At 53.2% G+C, this 19,127-nt stretch overlaps 2 protein-coding genes across 5 annotated transcripts in view; one reads left to right on the forward strand and one right to left on the reverse strand.

The window, feature by feature from the left end:
• Nucleotides 1–1,566: 1,566 nt before the first annotated feature.
• On the reverse strand, nt 1,567–8,896 carry LOC116785123 (low density lipoprotein receptor adapter protein 1-like). 4 transcript variants are annotated; one of them, XM_032684362.1, is made up of 9 exons: nt 8,763–8,896; nt 6,853–6,995; nt 6,233–6,345; nt 5,239–5,353; nt 4,801–4,873; nt 4,269–4,381; nt 3,268–3,317; nt 2,330–2,367; nt 1,910–2,166 (listed from the first exon to the last, which is right to left on the reverse strand). In XM_032684362.1, the coding sequence occupies exons 1-9, from the start codon at nt 8,845–8,847 to the stop codon at nt 2,018–2,020; spliced, it is 879 nt and encodes a 292-aa protein (XP_032540253.1). In that variant the 5' UTR covers nt 8,848–8,896; the 3' UTR covers nt 1,910–2,017. The 4 variants fall into 4 exon arrangements, with proteins under 4 accessions (XP_032540250.1, XP_032540253.1, XP_032540252.1 ...); XM_032684361.1 differs by having other exon boundaries at nt 2,330–2,370; XM_032684359.1 differs by lacking the exon at nt 2,330–2,367 and having other exon boundaries at nt 1,567–2,166; nt 8,763–8,894.
• A 178-nt stretch (nt 8,897–9,074) lies between these two features.
• IFT172 (intraflagellar transport 172) overlaps nt 9,075–19,127 on the forward strand; it is a 35,810-nt gene continuing 25,757 nt past the window's right edge. Inside the window, 12 exon segments of the mRNA XM_032681959.1 lie at nt 9,075–9,113; nt 9,225–9,368; nt 9,439–9,551; nt 10,056–10,095; nt 12,275–12,340; nt 12,725–12,804; nt 13,889–13,976; nt 14,804–15,018; nt 15,113–15,236; nt 16,380–16,475; nt 17,057–17,218; nt 18,790–18,843. Of these exon segments, the coding sequence (XP_032537850.1) occupies nt 9,075–9,113; nt 9,225–9,368; nt 9,439–9,551; nt 10,056–10,095; nt 12,275–12,340; nt 12,725–12,804; nt 13,889–13,976; nt 14,804–15,018; nt 15,113–15,236; nt 16,380–16,475; nt 17,057–17,218; nt 18,790–18,843 (1,221 nt within the window).

Here is a 19,127-nt window from a genome sequence, read left to right on the forward strand (position 1 = left end):
ATCTGTCTGGCACTTAGGAGAAGACCTCTTCCTGCATGCTGTGCAAAAGCTGCAGGTCCTCCAAGGTCACCTTGCACCCCTCTGGCCCTTGAGGGAGAACCAGTGCTGCATGCTGGGCCATGTTGTGCTGCTGGACCAGTGGCACTGGCAGGCAGCACTGAAGATGGCATCACAGCTGCGTCTCTGCAGAGAGCAAAGACATCCTGGCAGCAGGGCCAAGAAGGGGACAAGGCTTCACCCTGACAGGCTGCTGGCTGGAGGGGCCTGCACTGCTTCCTGCTCAGGTGAGGAAGGAAGTACCTGAGTGAGGATGGGATGCAACGGCTGCTGGGCTGTAGCCTGGGCTGCAGGGAGCACGATTGCAGCTCCAGAAAGACAAATACCTTGTTTTGCCCACTGGCTTGTTTTTTAGGGTACATTAAAAAAATTAGGGCTGCCAGGGAAATACAAGAGTAGGCACACACAAAGAATCAAAGGATCATACTACAGCAGAGATGAGGAGCTAGGGAGGGCACAAAAAAATTGTCAAAATGCACTGGCTGGGGCCAAATAAAAAAAGAAACACAAAGATCTGACATTAAATGTAAAAGTAGGATGTGGTATTGAAGCAAAAAAGACTTCCCCCACCCAAGAAAACCCCAAACCACCACTTCTTTCTCAGACCATGGCAGTGCAGGAGGGCAGGGAACTGCAGACATGGGTGCTGGAAGCAGAGGGCCTGACAATGACCTGCTGACTCTAACAACAGTTACAGGTTGTTATGTGCCCTCAGCTGAGGGAGGAAAGGCACGAGACCAGATTCAATATGTGAAACCACAAGCGAGAAAAACAGCACACAGCTCCTGACTGACTCATGGCACCCCAAGCTTCCCCAGTGCCAGCCTTCCCATGGCACCCCAAGCCTCCCCAGTGCCAGCCTTCCCATGGCAGCTGCCTGCGGCACTCGCTGAGACTGGCCGTGCCACCACGGCTGCAGCCAGTGATTGCTGCTTCACGGGGCTGTCAGTGCCAGCAGCCTGAGAAGGGGAGCTATGTGGAGATGTGACAGGAACCCAACAGTGAGGGCCTCAGCCAGAACATAGCTGCAAGCTGTTACTTGACAGAGAGACCAGATGTCCTGATGGCTGCAGCCTCCTCTGCTCTGTCTGGGGAAGGAAACCAAGTGCATGGCTTGCCTGTGCAGAGCACAGCTGGGGTGCAGCAGGGCAGAGGCACTCCAAAGCAGAACGGGCATGTGAGGAGAGGCTGCGACCTGCTGGCATACAGGGGCTCGTGTTCACCCTGGCCTCAGCATGGTCAGCATCAGCCCCCATCAGTGCAGGTGACATTCGCAGGTGCTCAAGTCCAGCACAGCCTGAACAGCTCCTCCCAGGTCACAAGGGCACCCTGGGCCCCAGCAGCCCTCAGCACAGGGGGAACAGCTCCCTCATGGCTTGCAGCAGAGGAAGACATGGGAGCTCCAGGCTCGGTGAGCTCAGGGCACAGTGAGCCTCACCACACGCAATGCAGCAGATACAGTACCCTTCACTGTACATGGCACCTATCCAGCACTCAAACCTAAACAACAACAGTAAAAAACTTGGTTTATTTCTCTATAAAGGCAGAGCTTTCCTTGAAAAAACCAGCTCATTTCACTCATGAGAGGGTGTGGGGCTGAACTGCAGGGGCAAGGCCTTCCTCACACTGCTCCAGGCCAAGAGCTATTGCTCCCTGAGGATGTGCACTGGCTGCATCCAGCAGGCTCAGAGCACTCGGAGTGGTCCTGCGTGGCCTGGGAGCAGGCAGAGCGAGGAGCACAGGTCCCCCAGCCCGAGCTGGGAGCAGCTGCAGCTGTAGGCGGTTCATGCAGGCAGAGCAGGACAAGGAGTGGGTGTCACAGCCTGGGCACTCCATGGCAGCAGTGCCGGCAGCCCCCGTGCCCGGAGGGCAGTGCCAGGGTAGGGGCAGGCACTGGCTGTCCCGGGTGCAGGCACAGGGTGAATCCTGAGTGGCTGGTCCATTGTTGCAGAGATTTGGCTTAGCCCAGGGGAGTCTTGGGGCCAGCAGTCCTGGGGCCAGAGGTGGAGAGGTCTCCAACCCCTGTCCAGCTGTCCGGGGGCTGCCCCAGGCGATAGCACAGGAGCTGTGCTGTAGGAGAGCACGCTGGGGGCACAAGAGGTGTTAATTCTGAAAAGAGAGAGGAAGACACGGCGGACCATGAGACATGAGGCTGGGAGCCCAGCACAGCGTGGGAGGGGAAGCAGACCTTCCCAGGTGAGCATCAACCCCCTCCCCCTGCAGAGGACATGTTGGGGAATGAGCCAGTGCAGCACTGAAGGAAGGAACTTACCTGCTGGGCTGTGGGCTCCCCTCCCCAGCTCCTCCATGCTGCTTTGGAAGAGAACACAACACCTATCATACCCCAAGCATGGCCTCCTGAGAGACACTGCATGCTCCTGACCCCGACAAGGCAGGCAGCACTGGGCACTGGGAGTGCAGAAGGCCTTAAGTCCACTTGCTACCAAACTCCCTCCCCAGACCAGCCTGTCCTGAGACTGCATAGCCACATCTCCTTCCCATCAGGAGCCCCATGTCCAAAGGGCTGCCACTTCCTCAGGCTGCACACACAGCTCCCGCCTGTGCATGCACTGGTTCCTGGCTGGCACCAGCTCAGCCCGGGCTCAGCCATGTGGCACTGCCAGACCCCAGCCGGGTCCCACTGCCATGCACACGGAGAACAGCCACGATGAAACAGGTCTCTCACACTCTGCACTTCTGCAAAGACCTGCAGATTAATAGTCCACTGCTGGACTGGTTCCATCAGCTCCTCTACAGACACCATCAAGCTCAGACCACAGCCCCAGTCCATGCAGAAGTCAGCATGACCAAGCCTTCATCCTGGTCCAAGCCCCAGGGAAATCAGTCAGAGGAAGGGGACAACTCTGAGTCCCATCGGAGAGGCATGTCTGGGCAGGCTGGCATCAACTAAGAGCGGCAGAAACAGAACAAGAAACATCTCTGGGTGCACCCTGGGGGTCACCATCTGTCCCCCACAGCTCCACTGCAAAAGCTGGACTGCAAGGTCTGTCCCTCCATAGCTCAGCCCCCTGTTCACTTGAGCTCTCAACTGATAGAGTGTGAAGCTTCTGCTTGGTCCCATTTAGCTCTCCTCCATGATCCCACCATGCCCATTGCCTCAGCAGCTCCCCTTGCATGGAGCAGAGAAAAGGAAACAAGACAGGGTGCATCAGAGAGATCTCTGAAAGGAAGAAGCAGCTCACCACCTACCCAGATAAGCTTTCACCGACATTATCATCTTCCTCCTCCTCTTCCTCCTCCTGGCAAGCAAACAAACAAAAAAACTACCATGACACCTCACTGCACGGGCAGGTCTCTGCCAGGAGTGAGGCTGGGCTGCTCAGAGCCTGTCTGGAGCAGCAGGGCAGTCCCCAGCCCCTTCACAAGACAGACACTTCCCCAGAGACAGCACAAAGGGTTCCCACAGTGGGAAAGACTTGGGAGTGCTGGACTGCCAGAACCCTCTGGGCTCAAGCACACAGGCACACGAGGAACAGACAGGTCATGACTCATGCAGCATGTGTGCCCTCCAGCAGCAATGCCCCAAACACAGGTGGTGAGCAGGGACCACACTGCCACAGCTGCTGACGCAGCACACTCTGCCCAGGGACAGTGGTGGGTGGGCACGCCTTGCAGTGGGAGGGCAGGCAGAGGCCACCGTGAGCAGGCTGCACCCAGGTACAACCCCAAGCACTGCCAGGCTGGGCCTGCACTGGAAGCATGAGGCCAAGGACCAAGCATCTGGAGTCTCCTGGGCAGGGACATAGTGAGACTGGCAACATGGCAATGCTGCAATTGCTGTGGCCATGCAGGAGACGCAGTGCAGATGGGCAGGGCTGAGCCTTAGCCCAGGCTGGCAGGATGGTGACCCAAGGGTCCTCTCGTTCAGAGGCAGCTCTCACCCCTAGCCATGGCACCACGTGTGCAGCACAGGTCCCAGCTCCCTGTGTGACAGGGCCAGCAGAGCAGGGATGAGGCTGCAGCAGTGCTGGGCCTGACAGGAGAGCTTCTGGAGCAAAGAGCCCGAGGAACCGCAGCTGCTGTGCAAGCACAGTGCTCTTCCTCATGTCGCGCTGCCATGTGTGATGGGGGCTGTGCAGGTATCGACAGGGCCCTGGGAGGGCAGGAGGAGGGAGCTGCATAAGGATCACTCTGTTCCTGCCCTAATTCCAAACAGCCCTGGGCATGGGCCAGACTTGCACATACTGTACCCCAAACTGGTGTCTGAAGGGAGGGCTCCCCCGGGGGGCTGGCTCACGGGGTCTGCCGGGCTCAATGCTCTCCATGACACATGAAGGGTGAAAGGGCTGATCCTGCCTAGAGCCTGGGACAGGGCAAAAGCAGCAGAATTAGTGCCTGCAACCTGGAAAAAGCCCAGCTGGGGATGTACAGGCAGGACTGTGGGCAAAGGACAAGGAACCCCCACTGTGCTGTGGGGAGGGTGCAAACAAGGGTGGGGGAATCAGTGCTCAGGGCAAGTACCACTGGGTCCTGAGCAGGGCTACAGCTCAGCAATGCAGAGCAGTTCAGCATGGGGAGCAAGGATGCCTCCCACCCCACCCCAGACAGAGATGGGGTAGTGGCAGAGAACACAGCCATGGGGACAACACTCTCCCTGCCTGGTGTGTTTTATCAGCCAGGCAGTGAGTCAGCTCCCCTCCACACAGCCCAGGACGGGGTCCTATACCAGAGACCTTGATCCTAGGGCTATGCAGAGGGATACATTTGAGAAATTCCTCCTACCTGCATGTGTTGCTTCCCAGAGATCCAGTGCCATCTGGAAGGCCTGGGCCACAGTCAGAGTCACAGCCTGTGCCTATGTACATGAAGGAGAGGGAACATCTGCTTCCATCTGGGCCCTCAAGCCAGGACAACCCCACTGCCATGAAATCCCAGAACCCCCAGCATCCCTCACTGCCTTTTCCTGCAGAACATACAGATGGAAAGCCAGAGCTCACTGCTGTGTCTGTCTCCTCCTGGAGAACAGCCACGCCCAAGAGGAGACCCCCAGGAGCTGAGACAGGAAACTACCCTTTGCTCACTGCCTGCACACCTGCTCCCTGGCTCCAAATCCAGCTGAGGTGCAGAGAGGGAAGGGCCTTCTCTCACCAAAGAAGGAGAAGGCAGGGCCTTGTTCCCACCCTTACCTCACAGAGCCAAGAACAGAAGGGAAGTGCTTACAATCTTCTTCTTGGGTGAGAGGAAGGCATGGCACTCTAGTGCTCCACTCTCCTGGCTCTGGGCAACGTAAGCGAAGACTTTGTTCTGCAGCTTGTCTGTTGTGCAGTAGGAGATCCTGTGGAGAGAAGAGCTGTCAGGGCACTCTGGGGCCTCAGCACAAGGTGTCTGCTGCACTCCCAGCACATCAGCAAGCACTGCTGACAACCTGAGGCTGTCACCTGCCCGAGCTGTCCAGGCAGCCCAAACCCCTAGCAAGGGCCTGAGACTGCTTGGCACCTGCAGCAGGTAAGAGATCACTGGATCCACAGGCATTCTCTCCTGCACCACCCAAGTGTGCTCTGTGGTCCTCTGATGCCCAGATCAGCCCAATGTGTGAACTCAAGCATTGAGATAAGGGGAGCACAGAAGGGTGACTGCTTCCAAGGACACAACTGGAGGCCAGGCAGAGGGATGGTCCAAATTTTACAGCAAAGAGATGTCCTGTCTCTGTTTCCCATCTAGCCACCAGTCTGCAGCCATGCTCCCCTCACACCCAGCACCCACAGACACCCAACCCAGCCAAAGCACAGCTTACAGCAGGAAAAATCAACATCAGCTCTCATAGGAACTGCTTTTAGGCAGCCCAAATAAGCCGCAGTTTCTGGCATCCTTCAGCCAGAAGGGTAGTCCCAGCAGTGGTGGCAGACATGCAGTCCTGTCCTAACTGTGAGGCTTTCCAACCACCAGCTTCAACATCCTGCTGAATGCCAGAAGAGACAAGCAGGGCACAAGGAGATGACGGATGGGCAGATGAACTCAAGGCCACGCAGGACCCTGCCTGCACTCAGCCCCAGGCAGTGCTGGGAGCACAGCAGGGAGAGGGCACAGGCCTCAGGGAGCCAAAGGAAGATCTAAGCTTGAAGGTACTGCTGAGAGAAGGTCCAGCCCTCCCTGGCTGCCCAACATCCCAGCTGGCTGCTGGGGAACACCTGGGACCCCCCCACGCCATGCCCACCTGTAGATAGAGACGTTCTCCACCATTTCCTTTGTGTCTGCATCCTGCAGAGAGATGCCCCTCGGAGACACTGTCAGAATCACCTTCTGGAACTTGCGAGCTCCCACCCGTGCCTGGCGGTGGGAAGACACCAGTAATCTCTGCAAACCTGGCAAGGGTCTTCACCTCACCCCCTTGCTGGAAGGAGCCTCCCACACTCTGTACAGTGTCACCCACTTGGACCCTTGCTGCAAAGGCTCCTGCGGTAGGGATGGGACAGCAGAGCCTGGAGATCAGGCATGCCCTGCACAGAACACTCTTGAAATCTCTTCACACTACTGCCATGCACACAGGAAGGGACAGATCCCACCTCCTCCAGTACTTCACCCTCTCCTCCGTGCTGTGGCAGGCACAGCTCTGCTCCCAGATGGGTTCAGGTGTGGGAGCAGGTGGCGGGGACTGTCCTGCAGGAAGGCTGCTTCCCCACAGCACACAGGCAGAGAACAGCAGCCTCCTGCACACCACCCTACTCCTGGGAAGGGCACAGTCCCTGGAGCTCAGGGCTAGGACACGGATACTTCTGGGTGTTCAGGGGCTGGGCTCTGACCCTGGAACAGCAGGGCCCCAGGGCTGGGTCTCACCGTGGCCACAATCCTGCGAATGGCAGCGGCAGCCATGTCTTCTCCTTTTGGTTTTTCTACCAGAGTCATGCCTAGATACTTCAGGGTGAAGCACATTCCCTCAAGCAGTGGCTCCTGCATATCGGCCCAGTTCTCAGGAAGTTCTGCAAAGACAAAACCCCATGGAAGCCATGTGCCAGCAGCCTCACAGCTAGTGCCCGCAGAGCCACCCCACCTTGCTGAAGCTTCAGAGCTCCCCACAGCAGTGCTGGGCCCTGACCTCAGCAGGACACTCTCCTGGCTCTGTGACACTCTCATAAAAGGAACAGAAGAAGACAGTTCACCCTCAAAGCTTTAGTCCTCCAGCCCTGGACATGCAGGCTTTGTCAGCACAGGCAGACAGCTTCTGCATATCTGCATACAACTGAGGATGCTGCAGTGCTCACTGCTGTCTGCACAAACCTTGTGTTCCTGGTTCTCATCTGTTTCGTTACAAATGAAATGTTCTCAGTGGTGCATCCATCTCACCCACCTGAGCTGCTGGCACACCTCAGGAGCAGCAGCAATCAGTGCCACACGCAGATCAAAAACCCCAGGTTGCCCCAGTGTAAGCAAAGCAGGCTGCCAGGGAAGGGGCAGCTTGGCCAGCACTCGGGATCCAAGCTGCAGTAACTAGAAAGCAACTGCACCTCAGAGACGCTGTGTTAAGAAAGAGCTGGGAATTGCCTCGGCATGTACTGTTCATGCTAAGCTAATACTTTTCAGGGTTATTTTCACCTCTTCCCTGGGATTAGCTCCCTGAGCATTACTGGCACATTTGCAGAAGGGTCCAACTCATAATTGGAATAATCTGAACCCACAGGGAAATCAGGAGATCTTATTTGCACAGCATACTCCAGCACAAGCGACAACTACCAGGGAGCCTGCCTGGTGCCATGCAGACACTGGTGACCTCCACCCCAGGCAGAAGAGCCCTATGTCACTGAACTCTGAGGACTGTCCATGCATGCCAGGGTGAGCACTGCTGCTCCAAAAGCCTTTGGGCAGCTGTGACTGAGAACAGCCAGACACAGCCCTCCCTTGCCACGGGGTACCTGAGGGGTCATGAAGTCACGGAGTGGTTTGGGTGGGAAAGGACCTTCAAGCTCATCCAGTTCCACCCCCTGCCATGCGCAGGGACACCTTCCACTACCACAGGTTGCTCCAAGCCCCGTCCAGCCTGGCCCCGAACACTTCCAGGGATGGGTCCGCGGGTCGGACAGCACGGACAGGCCTGGCACACGCGCTGCAGACCGGGGAGGGCTCCGGTGCAGCCCAGCGTGTTCCAGCGCCTGGCGCGGCCGCCCGGGCCCGTCAGCCCCCGGCGCGGGTGGCCTCGGTTCATAAATGGCGGCAGCCAGGGGAGCGGGGCAGGGAGAGCCCGGCGAGCGGCTGCAGCGCCGCTGTGTCCCCTGCCCGGCAGTGCCCCGGCCACTCGGCCCGGCCCTCCAGCCCCTCGCCCTGAGGCTCCGCGTCCCGGCGCAGCCGCACCCGCACCACTCCCTTCGGAGGGCAGCGGCCGCATCCGAGACCGACCGCGCCGAGCTGCGAGCTCCCCTCCCGGAGCGATGCCCGGCCCCTGCCCGCTCCGCTCCCGGAACGATGCCCGGCCCCTGCCCGCTCCGCTCCCGGAACGATGCCCGGCCCCTGCCCGCTCCGCTCCCGGAACGATGCCCGGCCCCTGCCCGCTCCGCTCCCGGAACGATGCCCGGCCCCTGCCCGCTCCGCTCCCGGAACGATGCCTGGCCCCTGCCCGCTCCGCTCTCGGAACGATGCCCGGCCCCTGCCCGCTCCGCTCCCGGAACGATGCCTGGCCCCTGCCCGCTCCGCTCTCGGAACGATGCCCGGCCCCTGCCCGCTCCCCGCCCGGAGCGATGCCCGCCCGCACTCACTGCGCCGCCGGCGGAGCCCCAGGCCGTGCCGGGCGAGGCGCGGGCTCCGCAGCACTGCGCGCCCCGCCGCCCGCAGCGCCTCCATGGCGGAGCCGGAGCTGGAGCCGAGCCGAACCGAGCCAAGGCGAGCCCTGCCGCTGTCGGCGGGGGGGTCGGTCCCCGCGGGCTCGGCGCACTCGCGTCAGCGCGGCGCTGGCGCCGGGGTTGCCGCGGTAACGGGGGTGGGCCGAGGAGGAGCCGGCGGCGGCAGCGGCAGCCAGGCGGGCCCGTGGGACCCTCCCGGCCCCGGCCTCGGCTCCGGAGTAGGGCGCGATGCAGCTGCGACACGTGCGGACCCTGCTGGCCCCGCAGGTCAGGCTGGGCTGGGCAGGCCGGGCCGGGGGAGCGGGCCGGGCTGGGGAGGAACGGGGGAGCGGGCCGGGCCCTCCGGCTGTGTGCCCGCTGAGCTGTGTGTGCCCGCAGGACGGGACGGCTCGGGTGACCTGCATGGCCTGGTCCGCCAGCAGCTCCCGGTTCGCCGTGTGCACCGCGGAGCGCGTGGTGCTGCTCTACGACGAGCAAGGCGAGCGGCGCGACAAGTTCTCCACCAAGCCGGCCGACGCCAAGGTGAGGGGCCCGAGGCCGGACGGCGCCGGGGCTGCCGACCTTCCCACGCTCACACCGACTCTCTCTGCAGTACGGCAGGAAGAGCTACGTGGTCAAAGGCATGGCCTTCTCCCCAGACTCCACCAAACTGGCCGTCGGGCAGACGGACAACATCGTCTACGTGTACAGGATCGGCGAGGAGTGGTGAGTCTGCGGTGGGGTCCAGCACGCTCCATCCCGCCCTGCTGTGGGCTCCCCGGGCCTCATCGTCTCCCTGGCACACTCTGCAGCGCCTATCACCTGACTCGCAGGGAGTCCCCCAGGTGTCCGTGGGGAACAGCAGGTGAGGTTTCCTTGGCACAGCCCCTCTGGAGCCCTGTCAGTGTGTGCAGCCATCTGGAGCCTGGGCTGTCTTCCCCTGTGTCACAGATATGTAGCTGTGGCACACACCTGCCCCACTGCAACTTCATTTGCTGGCATGAGTTGTGCTAAATACACAGAAAGGCAGATCACCAGAATTTTGGAAGCTCAGAAATTTGGGTTCTTTTTGATGTTCTACCTAAAGTTGTGATAAACAAGCAGCATGCAGAAGTTCAGCAGCTTGTGTTTGGGAGTACCAAAGCAGACTGCATACAAATGGTGAGGTGACCAGAATGGGCAGTATTGCCAGCCTTGCTGATAGTAATTTTTGTCTACCTTTTTCTGCAGGGGTGACAAGAAGGTGATATGCAACAAGTTCATCCAAACGGTGAGACCCTGACTCCTGTTTGACTCCATTTTCTCCAACATATGTAGGAAAAGACAAATTTGGCCAAACTGTACTTGACCTCCAAAAGATGCAGGTAGATCCTAAGAGAATCTCTGAATTTTGAGGCACGTATTGCTCACCAAGCTTCAGAGGCCTCCTAATTCCTGGGTACAACACCACAGTTAATTGTTGAACGATCAATGCAATCAGTTACAAAACTTTGGAGACTACTTTAGGCATCAGTGGACAGAATATTTTAGGGGAATTGAAAGGGAAAACCAGGAGAGACTCTGTGCCCAACTATTTTTCACAGGTTAGCAATTCTAAATCCCAAGATTCCTTTTTAAATAAAATGTAAAGGGTGCAGAATTCAAACTATGCAGTTTCCCCATGCTCTCAGGAGAAGGGCAGCCTCAGCCTGTGGGTTGAAAGCCTACATCTCAAAGTTGAGTCACAGCCCACCACTGTGGCCGCTTTTAGGGTGGCTCAGGAACCCCCCTGGCCTCTCTGAGTGCTCCCTTCTGGCTGTGGGAGGGGAGCTCTTGGAATTCTGTGGCTCGGGCAATAAGAAAGCTGCTGGTCAGCCTCTGTTTCTCTGTGGCTGAGCTTCTGCACCGAGTGGTCATGACACTGGAATAGTGTGTCATGAGGAAAAGAGAGCAAGAGGGGCTTGGTGTCCTTTTGTCCCTTTCCTGAACAGGGTGGTTATCACAGGTGTGGACACCTGTAGCCTCCCTGGAGAGCCCTTTCCTTGTGTACTGCTGGCTGCCCACCCCTCTGGCTGGCAGCCTGGTGGGAGCCTGCTCACCTCTCACAAGCTCGGATGCTGTGCACAGCATGCATAGAAGTTTTTGTATTTTTAATGTAGCAACTCAGTGATTTTTTTTCCTCTCATTCTCTCATTTCTCCATGCCTTTTCTGCCATTTCTAACAAAATAAATCCTTATTTTTTTCTCATGCTATATGTGTGGGTTTTTACCACTGTGTCCAGCTTTCTTCTGTTATTCACAAATTTTTCATGTGTTCAGTCAATATGAGACATCATTTATGATCCCTTTCCTTCTTCTGCCACTGGGCATTGTTACACACCCGGTGATCACAGTGGCACTATTCAGCCCTGCTGGCAAGCCAGGCCTCCTGCTTGAGGGCTGGGACAAGTGTGTGCAATTGTGACTGCCTTGCAGAAGCAGTGAGCAAATCCCCACTTGTGAGGCTTGTTCCCGAGCTTTTGTTGTGTTAGACTGAAAACAAGAGTCTGCCAGATAATGAAGGAAATACACAGATTCCTGGGAAACAGTGGTAATGAAAATGGGTCTTGGTCATTGATTGTGCATCTTAATTATGAGCAGTTTGGGTATCATGGGACATTTTGTTGCCTGATCATAGCTGTGTTTGCTGATAGGAATGATCAGAATGGGGATAGAAGGTGAAATGAGTAAATGAGGGTGTATATGTATCTAAAGTGTCCCAGATGCTTAAAATGGGACAGAAGAGCCAGTGAAACTGGTGCTGGTGGCACAGAGACAAATGCCAGCCTTCTTACCAACTGGAGTTCTGCAGGGTAAATGTGAAGGGCTTTCATTAACTCTCTTGGCCCTCTCCTACAGTTGGGTTTTGCGGTCGGCTTTGTTTATCCTGATCCCACCTCAGATTTTGGGAATTTGGAACCAGATTTTGGGTTGTATTTAGTAGTGGCTAATAACAATATTGCTTGTCAATGAAAAAATAAAGGCTATTTCTGATACATCAAATGAAGATCCAAAGTGCAGGTATTCTCATAGCTATTAGAGAAACTGGCAGTCACGTTATTTTTATGTTTTATACTTGTTGCAAAAAACCTTTTGAAACAGCCATGATTTTTTACATTCAGCCACAGCACATGGAAAGACACACCCCTGTTCAGTAAGTAATGCTCTCAGAAGAGCTCCATTCTGAACACATCCATGTCACTTTGTTGCCCTCCCTTAGCCCTTCTGAGCCCATTACTTTTCCCTAGCTCACTATTATCTAGTTTAAACTTCAGTGTGCAGGGCCTCAACCCTACTGTAAGGCCTACCAAATGGCCCATCTCTCCTGGCCTGAGTGGTGTCAGTGTTCATGAGCTGTCTTAGGTGGAAATGGGGCAGGAAGCTGAGTAGGATGGAGCTCCTAACCTCTCTTTTTACCTCCTCCTTGGCAGAGTGCCGTAACCTGCTTATTGTGGCCAGCGGAGAATGTCATTGTCTTTGGTCTTGCTGAAGGAAAGGTAGATAAACTTGTTATTTACCTGGGTTTTTTTCCATGCTGAGTTTGCCAGGGCGTGCAAGCACCTGGGCTGTGCAGGTAAGAGCCATCAACATGTGGCACTGAGCACGGAATAGCAACAAAGAGATTACACTGTGGACTTGAATCTTCTGATTCCCAGCTAGTCCTTGGAGGTTCTACTGGATCACTTGGTTCTTTTCCCAAGCCTTTCTAGAAATGTGGGAGTGTGACTCCAACTTTTCTGCTTCTCCAACCTCCCAGAAGGCAGTGAGCTTCCTGTGATTTCTGGTGCTGGTCATGGACTGGGAAACCTCTGGAGATGTTATACTGGGGAAGATCCACCTTCTGCAGACAGAAGCAACATTGATTAGATTCTCTCTCTCAGGTTCGTTTAGCAAATACAAAGAACAACAAGTCTTCCACCATTTATGGGACAGATTCCTACGTGGTCTCGCTAACTTCCAAGTGAGTATGGCATTGCTTTGGCCTGCCCTGCTTTGGCTTAGTGTCCTACCCGCTGCTGGCCTGGCATAACTGGTGCCAGTATGGGAGGTTGCCAGAGTGTCCTTCTGCTGTCAGTTACTCGTCAAGATAATAACATCCTGTGCTCTCCAGAAGGAATTCCTTCCTAAAATCTGGTATCTGGCTGTGCCACAGTGGCCTGTGAAGTTTGATTGTCCCTCAAACACAGTTCAGGATGAAAGTCTCCATGAGTTTCCTTACATACATTGATGTATTTTAATCTGCGACTTTATAAGGATTGCATTCATCAGCTTCATCTATCTAATTACAAACATTAATCAAGTTTAAGGGCTAAAAAGAGGTAAAAATATTACACCAGATAAAACTGTGATAGGACTGTAATTAGGAAAATACCCATAAAGTGCAATTTAAAATTTTTCTAAATTAAGATTTCATTTTAACTACTTTAGTGTCCTTTACCTAAGAAAACTGAAGACATATCATGGTCCTAGAGTTTCACTAAATGCTGTCATTCTAGTCACAGATGTATGATTTCTGGATTGTCACAGTGTCCATAGTATTTGTATTCTGTCCTTGAGTCTTGGAATCATCAAGACATTAACACTACAAATAATGGACTTAGGCCTGGAGTGTCTGTCCAGATGGTTTTTTTCTACACTGTGTTTCTTTTAGGGGTTCCTAGTGTCACAGTATACAGTCTCACTTCTGGAGCAGTTCCACTGCAAGGGCTGTTTGATACACCTTGCTGTAAGAACTTGTGTGCAGAGTCACTGTTCCGCTGAAGATCGCTCAGCCTCTCTGGGTTTTAGTAATACAGAAAGTTGGTTAATGTGATTTTACATGATAAAGATACTTAACTGGCCACTCTCTACTCTCTGTACTTTTGTCTGCTTTGTTTTTACAGACACTGGTACAGGTACTTGATATATCTTCTTGTCTTTGGGGAAGGTTCCTTTGATGAGGAACGTCAGCAGTGACCGTGGGACTGGCTCCTGTGGGCAGGGATATGAAAATAAAGGTGCAAATCTTACTGCAGCATTGCATCATGCTCTCTGTTTCTCTGCAGTGTGTCGGGGAAGGGAATCCTGTCTGGCCACGCAGATGGAACCATAGTGCGCTTCTTCTTTGATGATGAGGGCTCAGGTGAATCACAGGTATCAAAGATCCTTCTTCGATGAACAAAATTCCTGTTTGCACAGCCTGCTCCGCAGCTCGAGAGCTCTGGAAAGGGATCAGGCTGTGGAGGGAATGCAAGGCTGGAGAGGAACTATAGGCTGTGCTTTCTAGCAGAGGTTTTGGGAAGCACTGATGGAGGCAGAACAGTGACTAGATGCTTTGGAATACACTGAAGGTGGTGGTAAGAGGGGAAGTTATGCTTTTGTGTATGAGGCATAAGGCTGTCCAGGTGTCTGGAAAGACCTGATGTTCAAGTATCCAGAAGAATGATGCTTGAACAGGTAGGGTTCCAGGGAATAGCTATTGTCATCTCCACGCTAAGCAGTGTGTAGTTATTCCAGTTAACCTTGAATCTCAGCCTCACACTGTCTTTGGACACCCAGCATTCTGCTGAGCCTCCTGCTCTTCTGCTGAGAGTCTCTCTGTGCTTCAAGTTGTGGTGAAAGGAATGCTGTTCTCAGATCTCTTCACCTGAAGCAATTTGAGCGTGGCTGCTCGCTGCTGTGACATGCCGAAGGCCCATCTATACTCAGCTATGTTGGGAGTTCAATTCCAGTTTGATTAATGGTATTGTTCTTCTTACTGATATCAGGAATCTTCTCTCACAGTTATATGAATGGCCTAGTTGATACATCACTCAGTTCTGGTTTCTGTCTTCCTGCAGACTGGGGCAAGCAGACAAAGCTGCCCTCAAGAACCGGGCTTTACAGAGGGGTCCATACTGGTCTCACTGGGATAGCTGAGTACAGAGGCCTGCTGGGGGCTGGGGCCATTTGGGTATTCAGGGTGTTTTTATCTGTTGTAGGGTAAGTTGATGGTGCATCCCTGTCCTCCTTATGCCCTCGCCTGGGCTTCCAACAGCATTGTGGCTGCAGGCTGTGACAAGAAGATTGTTGCTTATGGGAAGGAAGGCAATGTGATTCAAACCTTTGACTACAGCCGGGACTTGTCGGAGAAGGAATTCACCACTGCAGCCACCAGTCCTGGTGGCCAGTCCATTGTCATCGGCAGCTATGACAGGTACCACGTATCTTATGGGGGAGTCTCCCCTTTATAGTGCTTCTTTTGTCAGCTGTACACAGTTTACGTCTCTGCTCTCTCCTTTCTCTCACAGGTTACGGGTTCTGAACTGGAGCCCACGCCGCGGTGCCTGGGAGGAAGGCAAGCCCAAAGAAGTAGCTCACCTGTACACTATCACAGCTTTGGCGTGGAAGAGGGACGGCTCACGGATCTGTGCGGTCTGTACCAGCAGTCAGCAGCCCTGAGCTGGGCAGTCCCATACCAGGGACATCCCTGCAAACCTTACACGTGCTCGTGCATGGAACAAAGTGGTGTGGTGCAGGGAGGGCTTTGAGTGGGGTCGTGCTGTCACCTGGGGGTGCAGTGCAGGTGGTGCTCACACAGTGGCCTGGGGGTGCAGGGCGGGTGATGTGGTCACACCATGGCCTGTGCAGTGGCCAAGACCTTGTGCCAGGGAACTGCTGCATCAGGTGTGCAGACTGCAAAGCTGTGGAACCTCGTGGCCATTGGTGTGATGGCTTGCTGGCTACAGCAGCCCTCCTCTTTTCCCAGAAGCATGGGGAGGTCAGCATATCTAGTCCAGAGCAGTCTCGGGAGCATTCTTTCCTCTGAGCACCTGTGAGATGCGGTATACAAGTTGAGCTGCTATTTACACTCTGTGTTTCTGTGCTATGTTTTCAGCTCAGTGTTGTCTTTCTTCTACTTTCAGCCATTGAGCCTTGATCTGCCTTTCTCTATTAAGTTAAATAATTCTTTAAAGGCTCTTAAAATTAATCTTTCTGCAAATTTTTCTTAAACACTGAAAATATTTAGGAAAGGTGTTATTTACAACTTTTCTCTAGTAGTTTTTGCATACTTTTGTGTTCAACAATCAAGAATCCTTGAAATATTTTCAGACGGAGAATTTTTGAACATGTAAACAAATACTTGCAGAGAAGGGAAGGGGGCTAAAGGATAGGAGGTCAGTGAAAGGAATGGGGATGTTATAAAGAAAGAGATAAAGGTGAAAGGGGTCTGCTGGAAGGGAGGAGAGATTGGGAGGCTAGAGGAGGGACAAATGGGAAATTGAGAAGGATAATGGGGCAAATGAGGATAAAGTTGGTTTTTAACCCTTCCTCCTCCTTTCCCACATTCGTGCCAGTGCTTGGTAATCTCTGTTTCTCTGAGAGTGGCTCAATCTTTCTGTTGTCTCAAGAAAGTCAGGGCTGATCCTCCTGCATCTGGGGGCTTGAGAAATGTTCCCCAGGACAGCCAGAACTGGTGGGTTTGTGTCTCACCTCTGATTCTCTTGATGTAAGCAGGGTCTGGAGTATCTCTCCTTCACAGAGTTCACTGACCACGCGGTGTGTTTGTGTCCTCAGGGCACACTGTGTGGAGGAGTTGAACAGTTTGACTGCTGCCTTCGCAGAAGCATTTACAAAAATAAATTTGAAATTACATATGTGGGACCAAGCCAGGTAAGAGAATATCAAATGAGGTATGAAATTCCTGATGAAAACTGGATGCTTGCTAGAACTAGACGTGTTTGGAGTTCTGCACCTACATTCTGTTCATAGCTACTTGTTAGGAAATTCCAGGCACAGGGCCAAGGCTGGCTGGGAATTGGCTAGGAGCAAAGACCATGGAGTTTATTTCCTAGCTTGTGAATTTGTGTGAGGTACCTCCACGCCAAATGCAGACTCCTGAAGTGGTTTAATTTCAACCAAATTTACCTTGTTCAAAATGAGGCAGTAAGGATGAGCTGGCAACCTGGGCACCCCTCTGCAGTCAGGGGTGAGAGTGCAGGACTCTCCAAGGGGATCTTGTCCTTGGGGGCCTGTGTAGGCCTCCAAGTAGGCTGGTAACTTGTAAATGGCAGAAGTGAGAGTCCCCCATGTGTACTACAGCTGTCAAAGGAATGGTAAGGTTTCTTTCAAAAAGCGAAGTGAAATGATGTGAGGGGACATCTAAAAAAGTATCATCTGCCTGATCTTTCGTGGGACAAGAAGTCTGTGTTCTCCCTGTGTGTATGGCCTTATACTGCTTTTTCCCACTTTAGGTCATCGTGAAGAACCTCTCAACAGGAATTCGAGTTGTGCTGAAATCCCAGTATGGTTATGAGATTGATGAAGTGAAGATATTAGGAAAGGACAGGTATCTGGTGGCCCATACCTCAGACACATTGCTGCTGGGTGACATCAGCTCCAACAAGCTCAGTGAGGTACTGGGAAATCTGTGGCATTTCTGGAGTGTCAAATGCTTGATTTCATAACTCAGAGGGTATGATTTCTGCATGGGAACAATACCTCTGTTTTCAAAGAATTGTAGAATCATTCAGTTTGATGTTCCAATGCTTTACTATCCTCATGGAGGAAAGCCTTTTTCCTAATTCTTGGTGGAATTTTGACTGCTATTTTATGGCCATTTCTCATCCTTTCATGGTGCATCTGCCAAAAAACCCTGGCATCATCTTATTAGAGGTCCTTTAAGCCTTCCCTTCTCCAGGCTGAAGAAGCCAAATTCCTTCAGCCTCTCTTCACAATGTAAGTACTTCAGCCCCAAGCATCTTGATGGCGGTCTGCTGAACTTTCTTGTACAGGGAAGCCCCAAACTGGATGTTGTACATCTGTACATTCCAGATGTGAATGTATGAATCTTAGTGTGTTTTTAAAAACCAAAACAAAAAACCCCCCAGAATACCATTCATGCCTGCAGTCCCACAGCTTTTGCCAGTGTCATTTCTGGTACCACACAATTCACACAACGTTGTTCCTCCCCTGAGCCTCACAGTGCACAGAGTGCTGACTCTGGAGAACGTGGGCAGTAGGCCCATGTCTGATAAAAGTAGTAAGTAGGCTTCAAGGACATATTTGCTTTGTTCACAGAGGTATCGTATGCTTTTAATCAGGCTACTGGTGTGCTAATCAGACTCCCTGGGAGCAGGAGCTCTGACTACAGACTTGAGCTGGAGAATGGTGATACTTGGTAATGGAACTGAGAGTCTGGCCTGAAAACTTCCAGGTTTCTCAACATCTTACTGCAGAGTTTTTCTTTCGGTTGCACAGCTATACTCACTTCTCAGAAGGAACAGGGTTCTGAGGAGTCCATTTGCCATCCTGCTGTCTCACTGAAGTTTTGTTGAAGCAGTGGCTTGGAGCTCTTACTCCAGGAGGGAAGAGGGCAGCTGTAACTTTGGCTTTCAGTTTTCTGCTTCTCTGACCACTTGCCTGTTGTTATTACAGTAGCTATTGTATTTTCCAGTGCTCTTCTCAAATTCTCAATCAGTTGTTCTCCCACTGGCACTATGCTGATCAGTCGTTTCTAGCATGACCCCAAAAAAGAAAGATTTCAGCCATCTGTAGTGTGGAGATTCTGCTCCCACCAGTAGTAGCACTGATTCTGTGGAGAAGATTAATGGAGACAAAGGGGCTGGTTTGGTGCTTTCTGTAATAAAGCTGGTCTGGGGAAGGTGGAGAAGTGCCTGTGAAGGAATGGGATAGAGTTCCTCGATCACATAAAGGCAGTCAGTTCCTCTTGTCCAAAAGGCAGTAAGATACTACACAAAGAGAACTGGAGTTTGAAGCTAAGGTTAAAGAAATGAGAGGAAAGTATGGAATTTGCAGGCTGGAAATGACTGACAGCTGAAGTGCTGAAACACGATCCCTTCTGCAGTGTAACTCTTGCTGTCTGTTGTGGGAGAGAGAGAAATGGACAGTGCACCCCAGTGCCTGCAGCCTGGTCCTGGCCAGAGCTGGCAGCCTGTTGGCCTCACCCCGTGCCATTGCTTTGCAGGTGGCCTGGCAAGGATCCGGGGGGAATGAGAAGTTCTTCTTTGACAATGAGAACGTAAGTAGGATGGGACAGAATGTTCCCCATGAAGGATGAGTAAAGCTGTATGTGCACTGGCTGGAAAAGTGTCAACTGCATTTCTGGAAAACCCTGTTTCTCAGAAGTTTCCTGGAAGTACCCTCTCCATGCAGATCCCAGTCTGCTTCCTCCCTGTAGTTGCATTTTCCTCATGCCAGGTACAGAACAAACTCAGTGTGTAGACTGACGTGTTATATAAGTCATAACCCTGAAGGAGAGAGGAACAATAAAAACAACAGCCAGAGATGGTGTTCGAGATACAG

Source organism: Chiroxiphia lanceolata, chromosome 3 (assembly GCF_009829145.1).
Source record: "Chiroxiphia lanceolata isolate bChiLan1 chromosome 3, bChiLan1.pri, whole genome shotgun sequence".
NCBI lineage: Eukaryota > Metazoa > Chordata > Aves > Passeriformes > Pipridae > Chiroxiphia > Chiroxiphia lanceolata.

Coding starts and splice junctions, on each gene's coding strand:
- LOC116785123 (XM_032684359.1), bottom strand. CDS start 8,847: ATGGAGGCGCTGCGGGCGGCGGGGCGCGCAGTGCTGCGGAGCCCGCGC. Junction 4,382..4,800: donor CTGGGAAGCAACACATGCAG/GTAGGAGGAATT, acceptor GCCCTGTCCCAG/GCTCTAGGCAGGATCAGCCC. Junction 2,167..3,267: donor GTCGGTGAAAGCTTATCTGG/GTAGGTGGTGAG, acceptor CTCTCTTTTCAG/AATTAACACCTCTTGTGCCC.